The 13,061-nt window shown below is 43.7% G+C and overlaps 1 protein-coding gene across 1 annotated transcript in view; it reads right to left on the bottom strand.

The window, feature by feature from the left end:
* Positions 1 to 13,061, bottom strand: part of Prkar2a (protein kinase cAMP-dependent type II regulatory subunit alpha) — a 30,907-nt gene that overhangs the window by 5,688 nt on the left and 12,158 nt on the right. Inside the window, exons 2-6 of the mRNA XM_048334848.1 lie at positions 11,636 to 11,671; positions 6,662 to 6,714; positions 3,641 to 3,724; positions 887 to 993; positions 364 to 517 (exon numbers count right to left, since the gene is read on the bottom strand). Of these exons, the coding sequence (XP_048190805.1) occupies positions 364 to 517; positions 887 to 993; positions 3,641 to 3,724; positions 6,662 to 6,714; positions 11,636 to 11,671 (434 nt within the window). The remainder of the gene's footprint in view (positions 1 to 363; positions 518 to 886; positions 994 to 3,640; positions 3,725 to 6,661; positions 6,715 to 11,635; positions 11,672 to 13,061) is intronic.

The raw sequence follows: 13,061 nt of genomic DNA, 5'->3' as shown, positions 1-13,061 counted from the left end.
CACCACATATACAGAAAATGGCCAGAAGTGGCGCTGCGGCTCAAGTGGCAGAGTGCTACTAGCCTTGAGCAAAAAGAAGCCAGGGACAGTGCTCAGGTCCTGAGTCCAAGGCCCAGGACTGGCAAAAAAAAAAAATAATAAAATAAAATAAAAATATATATATAGGAGATATATACATATATATTTATTATAAATCATTTGGAGTGAATGGAAAGATATAGTTGCATGAAACTTTTTAGGGTATGGTTCAGATGACTGTGTAGAACAGATATTGCAAAACAACAGCCCAAGTTCAAAGGCCCAGAAGTAAAGTAAGGGGAATTAAAAGTATACCATGCAAGGGGAACCATTTCTCCCACTCACCAATCCCCAAAGGGATCCTTCTGAGGTGGCGACAATGGTAGCTGCCCTCGGGGTGTTGTACATCAGAGCCAGTTCTCCAAAACTGCCACGGTTGTCATACTGACCAACAGATCGCGTCTGGTTATCTTTTGTTACTAAAATGTCATAGGTTCCCCTACAAGAAAGAAAAAGAACAATTTAATTAATTATGCCTGATGATTCAAGAACTGGCTGGTACAGATAAAACATCACAGGAGATTGATTTTTGCATCTGGATCTTGGATTCTATGACCTCCTTGCTATACATACTTGTTATAGTACAGGGTGTGTGTGTGTGTGTGTGTGTGTGTGTGTGTGTGTGTGTGTGTGTGTGTGTGTGTGTGTGTGTGTGTGTGTGTGTGTGTGTGTGTGTGTGTGTGTGTGTGTGTGTGTGTGTGTGTGTCTTGAACTCAGGGAATGGGTGCTGGGCTAAACACAGCATAGAGTGAAGCCAGGAATCAGGAATCTGAGTATGACCACAAAGTTAAGAAACTCAATCTCTTACCGTTCTATGACATAAAAGTTGTCTCCATCATCTCCTTGGTCAATGACATGCTCATCCACTTTGACTAACCTTTCAAACATGGCATCGAGAACTTGAGAAAGCTGTTCCTAGAGGGCACAAAGAGCAATGATGGGCTTATACTTGAGAAAAAAAAACCACAATGTCTATATTCATATTCATTTGTGATTAGATAATAGAAGTCCCTATGCCAGATGGGTCCTGATATAAGCAGAAGCCCAAGACCTGTCTGACATGAATGCTAAACAGTACAACTTCAAGTCTTTTGTGTGTGTGTATGTGTGTGTGTGTGTGTGTGTTGTTGTTGTTGTTGTTGTTGGTAGTGGGTCTTGAACAGTAAAATGGTATTCTCTTAACACAAGAAAAATATCAGAGTGACACAGAAACTCTCTTCCAACAAGTTTGATAACATGAAATTGCCAATAAGCTTTATTCACAATAAATGAAGATATCCCCTTTCCTTTTGTATAGATGAGTCATCTAGGGAAAACTGCTGACACACAACCCCCCTTCTCGTTGAGTTCATTAGTTTTGTTTTACTCAGTCTCAGACTAACAAACTGAGCATGCTTTGGCTATTCCTGTAAACTAGGCAGCTAGCTATCAGACTGGTTTACAGACACTAGGATGGTTGATTGTCTTTTGCTGATCCCTTATGAGCTCATGTCTGACCAGCCAAATTCCCAGGAAGAGTTGAAGAGATGCCAGAATCAGCAATCTTTCATAGGAGTTGAGTAGTAAGGGGATTCTAATCTCAATCTTTCTATCTTTGCACATTCTGGAATTCTGAGCAACAGGCCCACCACCTTAGTCAATCTTTTTTTTTCTTTTCTTTCAGTTGTGAGGCTTGAACTCTGGGCCTGGGCACTGTCCCTGAGCTCTTCAGCTCAAGGCTAGCACTCTACCACTTAGAGCCACAGCATCACTTCCTGTTTTCTAGTGGTTTATTGGAGATAAGAGTCTCATGGACTTTCCTGTCCAGGCTGGCTTTGAACCACGATCCTCAGATGTCAGCCTCCTGAGTACCTAGGATTATAGGTGTGAGTCACCAGCACCTGGCTTACCTTAGTCAATCTTGTGGCTTTAGTATGAAGCCTTTAAAGTAAGGAGAGATAGAAACTCTGAAGATTCTCATTACTACAAAACAAAGTGTTTATATTTCTGTGAAATTCCTATGTAGAAACCTAATTCCTGGGCTGGGAATATGGCTTAATGATAGAGTTCTTGCCTAGCATGCATGAAGCTCTGGGTTCCATTCCTCAGTACCACATAGATAGAAAAAGCTGGAAGTGGCCCTGTGGCTCAAGTGGTAGCTTTGAGCAAAACCAGCTCAGTGACAGTGCCCAGGCCCTGTGTTTAAGCCCCAGGACTGGCAAAAAAGAAAGAAAGAAACTTAATTCCCAACAGGTATTGGAGGCTCATGCCTGTAATCCTAGTGACTCAGTAGGTTGAGATCTGAGGATCATGGTTCAAGGTCAGCCTGAGCAGAAAAGCCCAAAAGACTCTTACCTCCAATTAACTACTTAAAAAAGTCAAAAGTGGAGCTGTGGCTCGAGTGGTAGAATCCTAGCCTTGAGCAAAGAAACTCAGGGAAAGTGCTCAGGCACTGATGTAAGCCCTAGGAGACTCTCTCTCTGTCTCTCTGTCTCTCTGTCTGTCTGTCTGTCTCTCTCTCTCTCTCTCTCACACACACGCACACACACCCCTAAATGGAAATGGTATTACGATAGGGTCTTTGGGAAGTGACTGGATCATGAGAGTGGTGCCCTCACGAATGAGGTTAATGTAGTTACAGAAAGGCCCTAGAGAAAGCGTCCTTCCTCCCTTCTTCCTCCTGCCATAAGAAGAACACAGAGGGGCTGGGAATATGACCTAGTGGCAAGAGTGCTTGCCTCATATACATGAAGCCCTGGGTTCAATTCCCCAGCACCACATATATAGAAAACAGCCAGAAGTGGCGCTGTGGCTCAAGGGGCAGAGAGCTAGCCTTGAGCAAAAAGAAGCCAGGGACAGTGCCCAGGCCCTGAGTTCAAGCCCCAGGACTGGCAAACAAACAAACACACACACACACACACATACACAGAAAATGGACATCTGCAAACCAGACAACAGACCTCTCACTATGTACAAATCTGCTAGCATCTTTCAAGTTCTCTATCTTCAACACTGTGAGAACTAAATTTCTATTTATAAGTCAGCAAAATATACAAGGACACCTCGCTCTTTATTCTCACCACAAAGAGGAGGCTAGGCTAGGCTACTGGTTCTACTGTCAATAGCAGAGATACATATTACTTGCAAGAAGCCCCCCTCCCCCCATATCTCAGGTATATACTGAGAAGCCCCGACATACATCAATGTCCCATACATGAGGTATGAGATGCAATCACATACTTCCGGTGGGGTAATAAGAATTACATAGCAGTCTAAAGTCAGATCTTCCAAATTACACCCAGTCATGCAAACCTGAGCATTTCCTGGCAGCATGACTAAACCACATGGTTGCCAAATTAGTAGCATTCTCTCGGAATAAATGCCAAAGCAAATTGAAGTATGTGAAAAGTCATATCCAGATGATAGAGATCAACACCTTAAACATATTTGTTAATTAACTTAAGGCTTCATGCCTCCTGTAACTGTGGCTAAGGTACTGAGAAACCATTTAAACAACAAATAGAAAAAAAAAACAAAAACCTAAGAGACCATTATGACAAAAATATTCTCTAAACCCAGTTACCTGATCAAGGTTTTTGAAAAGGAGGATATCTTTGCAAGCTTCCTGAAGTCTGCATCTTTGCTCATCAGTTTTAGGATGAACCACCTGTCAATCCAAACAAAGTCAGGGAAAATTTATTCCTCTTAAAAATCATCCATTTTAAAAAGAGATAGACTATTTCTTTCTCCTGAAAATTAAAAAAAAAAATTAAGAGCCTGTTTCCTATAGCTTTTTATATTTTAATATTTGGTCTTTCCTTTTGTTATTTTTTTTGTTTTTTTTTGGTAGTGGAGATCGAACCCAGGACATTGTACTTGCTAGGCAAGTGCTTTGCCACTGAGCTACATCCCAGCCCTCTAGCTTTAATGCTATATAAATACCATCGTGAATGTGTAGAGGCAAAATGATAAGAGGCGTCAAGAGCCACCTACTGGCTACATGGTTGGCAGCACATCTGTTATCCGGAGGAAGCCCCCAAGTCCTCATCTATAAGGTGGAGGGTTATAAACTGTTCATTCAACAAACACTGACACCCATTCAGTACCAAGTACTAGCTCCACTCTAGGGATACAGCAGTGGACACACAGACAAAAATACCTGTATCCCCATTTGTTGTTGTTTTTTTTTGGCCAGTCCTGGGGCTTGGACTCAGGGCCTAAGCACCGTCCCTGGCTTCTTCTTGCTCAAGGCTAGCACTCTGCCACTTGAGCCACAGCGCCACTTCTGGCCATTTTCTGTATATGTGGTGCTGGGGAATCGAACCCAGGGCCTCATTATGCAAGGCAAGCACTCTTGCCACTAGGCCATATCCCCAGCCCCTCTGCTTCCCCATTTGATAAGCACATGATGGTAGGTAGAAAGGCTGATCCTCACATTGATAGGAACTCTGAGTGTGTGTGTGTGTGTGTGTGTGTGTGTGAGTGTGTGTGTGTGTGTGTGTAGCCAGGTGAGGCCTCATTACGATCCCAAGGAAATGAGTACAACCTGAGGGAGGGAGTCACGTAGATCAGATCTCTGTGGGAAGAGCAAGTGAAAGCGAGGCTTTCTGGTGGGAGAGTGAGTAACAAGGAGATAGATGTGACTGATTCTGAATGAGCTGGATGGGCTGGATGTGTAGCGCAGGTGGTGGTGTGGCCAGCCAAAAAGTGAAAGTGTCAGATACCAAGTTTGAGGCCCCCATCTCAGACATGCGCAAATCACGGAGCATACTGTAGGTGAAAGAAGATCTGGAATTTTCTTCTAGCAATTATGGGGGATATTTTACACTAATGATTACAGAAAAGATTTGTCTGCTATTTTTTTTTTGTGTTTTTTTTTTCCTGCCTGTCCTGGGGCTTGAACTCATGGCCTAGGCCCTGTTCCTGAGCTTTTGTACTCAAAGCTAGTAATCTACCACTTGGGCCACAGCTCTACTTCCCAGATTTTTTGTGGTTAGCTGGAGATAAGGAGTTTCACAGGCTGGGAATGTGGCTTAGTGGTAGAGTGCTTGCCTAGCATGCATGAAGCCCTGGGTTCGATTCCTCAGTACCACATAAACAGAAAGAGCCGAAAGTGGTGCTGTGGCTCAAGTGGAGCTCAGGCAGTTCAAGCCCCAGGACTGGCAAAAAAAAAAAAAAGTATTTTGAACTTTCCTGATAGGCTGGATTTGAACCGCAATCCTTGAATCTCACGTGTGAGTTAGCCTGGTCTGGCTGTTGTTTTTAAAAGGAACACATGGCTGCTAAATGAAAAAACAGACTAAAGAAAAGCAGGAAGCTATGCGGATCATCTCAGGTCCAGATGGCACCATGAAGATGTTGAGAAATACAGATTTCTGGAAATATTTCGAGGACAGGGCCCATTACATTTATTAGAAACTTGAATGAGGATTTGAAAACTTAAGTGAGTTCAGGGTGATCCCAAAATTATGGGTCCATGCAACTTAACCATGGAGCTGCCGTGAAGTAAGCTGGAAAAGTCTATGGGGTAGAAAACAATATTTAAAAGGAGATAATCAGAGCTGGGTGCTGGTAGCTCATGCCTGTAATCCTAGCTATGCAGAAGGATGAGGTCTGAGGATTGTGTTGTTGTTTTTTGGCCAGTCCTGGGGCTTGGACTCAGGGCCTGGGCACTGTCCCTGGCTTCTTTTTGCTCAAGGCTAGCACTCTGCCACTTGAGCCACAGCGCCCCTTCTGGCCATTTTCTGTATATGTGGTGCTGGGGAATTGAACCCAGGGCCACATGTATACGAGGCAAGCACTCTTGCCACTAGGTCATATCCCCAGCCTGGATTGTGGTTTGAAGCCAGCCCAGGCAGGAAAGTCTGTGAGAGCCATCTCCAATTAAACACCAAATAGCCAGATCCTCAGATTTCAGCCTCCAGAGTAGCTAGGATTATAGGCGTGAGCTATCAGTGGCCAGCTATGAGCATTTTCAATGGCTACAGGTTCTCTTGGTTTCAGTATAACAAACTTTAGCCCATGGGAATCCCTTATTTAGGGTCATTTTAGGTTGTTTCCATTTTTCACTGTTATAACATGGCAATGATCTCCATTTGTACATCCTTGGAAAGGACCCAACTGTTCATTAGGGCAAGATTTTCCTTTAGGTAATTGCTGTGTCAGTTGGCTCGACTATGTTTAAGGCTTCTGCAGTTTCATACCCTCAAGATTTAAAAAAAAAATGGCATCTTATGCCGAGTGCCAGTGGCTCAAGCCTGTCATCCTAGCTACTCAGGAGGCTGAGATCTGAGGATTGCAGGTTTGAAGCCAGCCCAGGCAGAAAAGTCCCTGTGAGACTCTTATTCCAATTAACCACTCAAAAACCAGAAGTGGAGCTGTGGTTCAAAGTGGTAGAGTGCTAGCCTTGAGCACAAAGAGGCTCAGGGACAGTGGCCCACAGCCAAAAACAACAAAAAATAAATGGCATCTTAGGGAAACATTCATTCATAGTTACTTTAACTGTCAGTACAATACCTAAATATGTAGAGGGAGGAAGCCAATGGAAAATACAGTAATTCTCATGTCCCACAATTGCACATAGCACTTTTGCTTTAGGTCTTACCCTTGGATCAGTATCTTCTTCTTCATCATCAGGATTATAGGTCTCTGCACAGACTAAAAAGTAAAGAGGGAAAAAAATGAGAAAAACATGAATTTATCAAATGTGTGATTTTAGGAAAAAAAGGAAGTAAATGCATTTTCCTTTTATGAGACTGATAATCATTTTGCTAATAATGACACTTTATCTTGGGCTAGAGGTGCTTTTCCTCCAGTTTTGATAGATATCTGGGATTTAGCTCATTTTTAATATGCTTAGATAGTAATATAACTAAAGTAGCAAACGATAATAGTCTTCAAGTCTTCGGATAGAGCACTATAATTTAAACAAACATAGTAGGGGCTGGGTGAGGAAGTTCGGTAGTACTTGCTTAGTATGTTGGGTTTGAGCTGGGTGCTGGTGGCTCACACATATAATCCTAACTACTCAGTAGGCTGAGATATGAGGATCGCGGTTAAAGTCAGCCTGGGAAGGAAATTCCATGACATTTTTGTCTCCAATTAGCCACCAGACAACCAGAAGTAGAGTTGTGGCTCAAAGTGGTAGAGCACTAGCCTTGAGTAGAAAAAAGCTTAGGGACAGCACCCAGGTCCTGATGAGTTCAAGCCCCCCCAAACCTACCAAAAAAAAGGGGGGGGTGCTGGGAAGGTGGCTTAGTGGTAGAGTGCTTGCCTAGCATGCATGAAGCCTTGGGTTTGATTCCTCAGTACCACATACAGAGAAAAAGGCAGAAGTGGCACCCAAGTGACTCCAGTGGTAGAGGGCTAGCCTTGAGCAAAAGAATCTCAGGGACTGCGCCACAGGACAGGCAAAAAAAAAAAAAAAGATCTTGGGTTTGATATCTAGTACCGCCCCCCCCCCAATGAAATTAGTTATTTTTATTAAGATTATTAACATGAAGTCATGTGTGGTGGCTGAAGTCAGAGGATCATGAGACTGAGACTACCCTGGACTGTATCTTGTGAGACCATATCTTAAAAAAAGTTATTAGGGCTGGGAATATGGCCTAGTGGCAAGAGTGCTTGCCTTACATACATGAAGCCCTGGGTTCGATTCCCCAGCATCACATATACAGAAAACGGCCAGAAGTGGCACTGTGGCTCAAGTGGCAGAGTGCTATCCTTGAGCAAAATGAAGCCAGGGACAGTGCTCAGGACCTGAGTCCAAGCCCCAGGACTGGCCAAAAAAAAAAAAAAAGTTATTAAAAGCCAGAAGCATATCTCAGTGGCAGAATGACTACCTGACAAGCTCAAGGCCCTGATTCCAAACCTCAGTGACTCAAAAAAAAAAAGTTTGTATTTTTGGAAAGATATTATGCCTTAATTCTCTTCCAAAAATGGTTTTGAATTTACTTCTCTTTTCTAATTCTTTTTTTTCACTTATGGTAATAACACTTAATATGAGCTCCACCTTTATTACTTCCTAACACAGTACAGTATTGTTCCTCTTGCATAACTGAAACTTTATACTTGCTGAACAGCCACTCCCCAGTTCCCCTCCCACCTGCCCCTAGCAACCACCGTTCTACTCTCTAATTCTCTGAGTTTGAGTATTTTACTTGCTTGGTTGTTTGCACTGCTGGGGATCAAACCCAGGAACTTGTACATGAAGGCAAGTGTGTGAGCATGGGACTATAACTCCAGCCCCTTGACTGTTACAGAGACCCCACACTAATGTAAACCTGTCCTGCCACAGACTTTCTTGCAGTTAGCCTAATGTCCTTTTACCCCTAACCTTTTTTGAACTTGCTCACTTCCTTCTGTCCTACTCCTCTGTTCCCACCCAACTTATCTACTTCCTCTTGATCCTGGTCCCAATTACTTCCCTCATTTGCTTTCCTTTCTTTTTATCATGTTGGAGCCTGAACCTCACACAGGCTAGCTTACTTGACAAGTAAGCTACACCTGTAGCCTCAAATATGTTGTTTTTTTTTTTTTTGGCCAGTCCTGGGGCTTGGACTCAGGGTCTGAGCACTGTCCCTGGCTTCTTTTTGCTCAAGGCTAGCACTCTGCCACTTGAGCCACAGCGCCACTTCTGGCCGTTTTCTGTATATGTGGTGCTGGGGAATCGAACCCAGGGCCTCATGTATATGAAGCAGGCACTCTTGCCACTAGGCCATATCCCCAGCCCTCAAATCTGTTTTTTAAGTGTCTTACTTGATTCTTGCCCCAGTGATTCTGTACCTCAAGAGCTTGTCTCTACGGACATTACCCGAAGAAGGGCCAGAGTCTACATGATCCTCTATAAAGCCTCAAGAAATCCAGGCATGGTGGTACTTACCTATAATGACAGAACTTGCGAGGCTAAGGGAGGAGGAGCATGAGTTCAGGACAACTTATGCTACAAAGAGAGAGTCTGACTCCAAAAATTGAAAAAAAAATCTTCTGAAAAACAATCACACTGTCTTAAGATACTGAAGACCTACAGAAAATGAAGATTTAAGCAAGCACCATAGTCCCTTGTTTAAGGAATGTTATGGTGCCATTTTTCTCCAGCAGATGTCACTAGAGAGCAATGTGATATTGTACAAAAGGCAACGGATTATCTGACACAACTTCTTCCCATTTGTGTGGTGTGTGTGAATGTATGTGTGTGTGTGTGCGCGCGCACGTGCGCGCATTGGTCCTGGGGACCGAACTCAGGCCTGCTGACCCTGAGGTTTTTGTGCTCAAGGCTAGGGCTCTACCACTTGAGCCACAGTTCCACTCCTAACTTCCAGCTTTTTCTTTCTTCTTTTTTTTTTTTTGGGGGGGGGGGGCATGGTCATTTGGAGAGAAAAGTGTCACAGACTTTCCTGCCTGGGCCTAGATCCTCAGATCTCAGTAGCTAGGATTATAGGCATGAGCTCCCAGTGCCTGGCTGCTTCCAAAATGTAATTGGTGCTTTGGAGACATTTTTATGCAGAAGTGTGAATCATTACACTTTCTTGAAAGGGAAAACTCTTTCATGTCTACAAATAAATGAGCACAGATTCTGGTCACAGCCCTGAAGCCCTGCGCTATCCTGCCAGCCCCCATAGACAGTTGACACAGCCTTGATCTATATTAGTCAGCTAGGGGTGCCTATACAAAATACCAGGAAGGGTTGGGAATATGGCCTAGTGGCAAGAGTGCTTGACTCATATACATGAAGCCCTGGGTTTGATTCCCCAGCACCACATATATAGAAGATGGCCAGAAGTGGCACTGTGGCTCAAGTGGCAGAGTGCTAGCCTTGAGAAAACAAGCCAGGGACAGTGCTCAGGCCGAGTCCAAGCCCAGGACTTGCCAAAAAAAAAAAAAAAAAGCCAGGGATTCATTGACTTAAAGATCAGAAACTCACTTTCTCACAGTTCTGGGGCTGGATGTTCACTATAAAAGAACTGGCAAGGGACTGGGAATATGGCCTAGTGGCAAGAGTGCTTGCCTCACATATATGAAGCCCTGGGTTCAATTCCCCAGCACCACATATATAGAAAATGGCCAGAAGTGGCGCTGTGGCTCAAGTGGCAGAGTGCTAGCCTTGAGCAAAAAGAAGCCAGGGACAGTGCTCAGGCCCTCAGTCCAAGGTCCAGGACTGGCAAAAAAAAAAAAAAAAGACTGGCTGGTTTTGGTGTCTCCTGGGGCTAACAAAAACTAGCTTGCTTTCTGTGTCCTCACATTTTGCTATTTCTTTAAGGTCCTACTGCATGCATTAAGAGCTCCATTCTTCTCTAGTTTCATTTAGCTTTAATCACCTCCCCCCCGCCCCGGCACCCTCCAGTCCTGGGGCTTAACTCAGGGTCTGGGCACTGTCCCAGAGCTTCTTTGTGCTCAAGGCTAGTTCTATCACTTGAATACAGTGACAATTTCAGCTTTTTCTGAGCAGTTTATTGGAGTAAGAGTCTCATTGACTTTGCTGCCAGGTCTGGCTTCAAACTGGGATCCTCAGACCTCAGCCTCCTAAGTAACTAGGATTACAATCATGAGCCACCAGCACCCAGTGTCTTTAATCATCTTTTTGCTCAAGGCTAGTGTTTACTACTTGAACTCTGCCTCTAGTCCCTTAATCATCTATTTAAAGGCCCTAGTGCAAAAGAAGCATTTGCTTTACTTCTGACAGCCCTGTCTTGGATGATCTCTAAAACAAGACATAGAACAAGCTGAAGCGATATTCAGTCTGACCAGAGAATGTCAGTTCTACCACCATAACTGAGCAAACATTGCAAATGGCTCCAAAAGGCATAAGAGAGAAGCTAGTGCAGCATAATTCAAAATATCAAAAATATTAACACAGGGCTGGGGATATAGCCTAGTGGCAAGAGTGCTTGCCTTGTATACATGAGGCCCGAGGTTCGATTCCCCAGAACCACATATACAGAAAACGGCCAGGGGGCTGGGGATATAGCCTAGTGGCAAGAGTGCCTGCCTCGGATACATGAGGCCCTAGGTTTGATTCCCCAGCACCACATATACAGAAAATGGCCAGAAGCGGCGCTGTGGCTCAAGTGGCAGAGTGCTAGCCTTGAGCGGGAAGAAGCCAGGGACAGTGCTCAGGCCCTGAGTCCAAGGCCCAGGACTGGCCAAAAAAAAAAAAAAAAAAAAAAAAAAAAAAGAAAACGGCCAGAAGTGGCGCTGTGGCTCAAGTGGCAGAGTGCTAGCCTTGAGCAAAAAGAAGCCAGGGACAGTGCTCAGGCCCTGAGTTCAAGGCCCAGGACTGGCCAAAAAAAATAAAAATATTAACACAAAAAAATGCTTCCAGAGGAAAATTTATAAACATAAATACTAATGACAAATGCAAACACAAAGATTTTATGTATAATATAAATTGTGTACAGACATACTCAGAACTTAAAATCAAAACAGAATGAAGAAATCACAAGTAATTTTACTTTCACCATAACACTGATAATGCTACTACTTTCTTACTTAAGAGATGAATTTAGTTTCATTTAAAATTTCTTAAATTTTATTTCTTAAAATAGGTTAAAAGCAGTATGTTATAAAAGAGAACACATACCTGATACTCGTCTATTAAATCTGTTAGGAATTGGAACTGAAAAGAAACAAAAAAAGAATACTTAGTCATTATTATGTCACAAGTGCTTCCCCCCACCCCTTTTTTTTTCCAGTCCTAGGGCTTAAACTCAGAGCCCTGGACACTGTCCCTGAGCTTCTTTTGCTCAAAGCAAATGCTCTACCACTTGAGCCATAACACCACTTCCGGCTTCTTTCTTTTTGGGGGAGGAGGGAGTGTCAAATGTGGGGCTTGAACTCAGGGCCTTAGCACTCTCCCTGAGCTCTTCAGCTCAAGGCTAGCACTCTACCATTTGAGCCACAGCACCACTTCCAGCTTTTTCTGTATATGTGGTACTCAGGAATCGAACCCAGGGCTTCATGCATGCTACACAAGCACTCTACCACTAAGCCACATTCCCAGCCCTTATTTATTTGCTTTTTTAGATCAGTTGGCATTTGAACTCAGGGCCTGAGTGCTATCTCTGAGCTTTTTTACTCAAGGCTCTACCACTGTGAGCTATAACACTACTTCTGGTTTCTTGGTGGTTAACTGGAGATAAGAGTCTCACAGACTTTCCTGCCTGGGAGGGGAAAAAAAAAAGAGCCCTCGATCCTAGTGCCAGGGAGTGGCAGGAAGGTCCTCCAAGTACAGTAGAGAATAAATACTTGGCTTTTTACTCCACTGATTATTTACCTGCAGACTCTCTGCTTCCCACAGTCCTCTAAACAGACCACTGAAAAGGCGGAACTGGGCAGAAGCAGCTGACAATGTTCCCTTTGAGTGGATCAGCAGTTGGCACAGCCCTTCTGCTACCATATTAAGAAACTGGAGGTGTGTGTGTGTGTGTGTGTGTGTGTGTGTGTGTGTGTGTGTGTGTGTATACACTGGTCCTGGGGCTTGAACTCACAGCCTGGGCACTGTCCCTGAGCTGTTTTTTGCTCAAGGCTAACACTCAACCACTTGAGCCACAGCTCCATTTCCAGCTTTTTGGTGATTAACTGGCAACAAGAGTCTCACAGACTTTCCTGCCTGGGCTGGTTTTGAACTGCAATTCTCAGATCTCAGCCTCCTGAGTAGCTATGATTACAGGCATGAGCTACTAGTGCCTGGCTTCAGGCTGGGTTTTCTAAAGACCACTCTGGCTGCAGTTGGTGGAGGAAGGTAATGGCTTACAGTTAGATGTGACTTGTGTTTTATAGCAAAAAACAAATGGATTGCAGAGATGAGACAAAAATCTGCAGGTTAGTGATAGACTCAAAGTCTCCATGTTCGTCAATCAAATCAAAGGATACTTTTAAAAGACATAATATTCAACAGGGACCTCACTGAATCTATAAATAAAGGTTTTGTCATAGGTTCTAAAATTATAAAATGTCAGCGTTACAAAGTATCTATGAAGTCATCCAGTCTGGCTATAGCAAGCAGG

The sequence above is a fragment of the Perognathus longimembris genome, chromosome 26 (genome assembly GCF_023159225.1).
Source record: "Perognathus longimembris pacificus isolate PPM17 chromosome 26, ASM2315922v1, whole genome shotgun sequence".
Lineage (NCBI taxonomy): Eukaryota > Metazoa > Chordata > Mammalia > Rodentia > Heteromyidae > Perognathus > Perognathus longimembris.
Note: the sequence above shows the minus strand (reverse complement) of the source record. Positions and strands in the feature narration are given on the sequence as shown.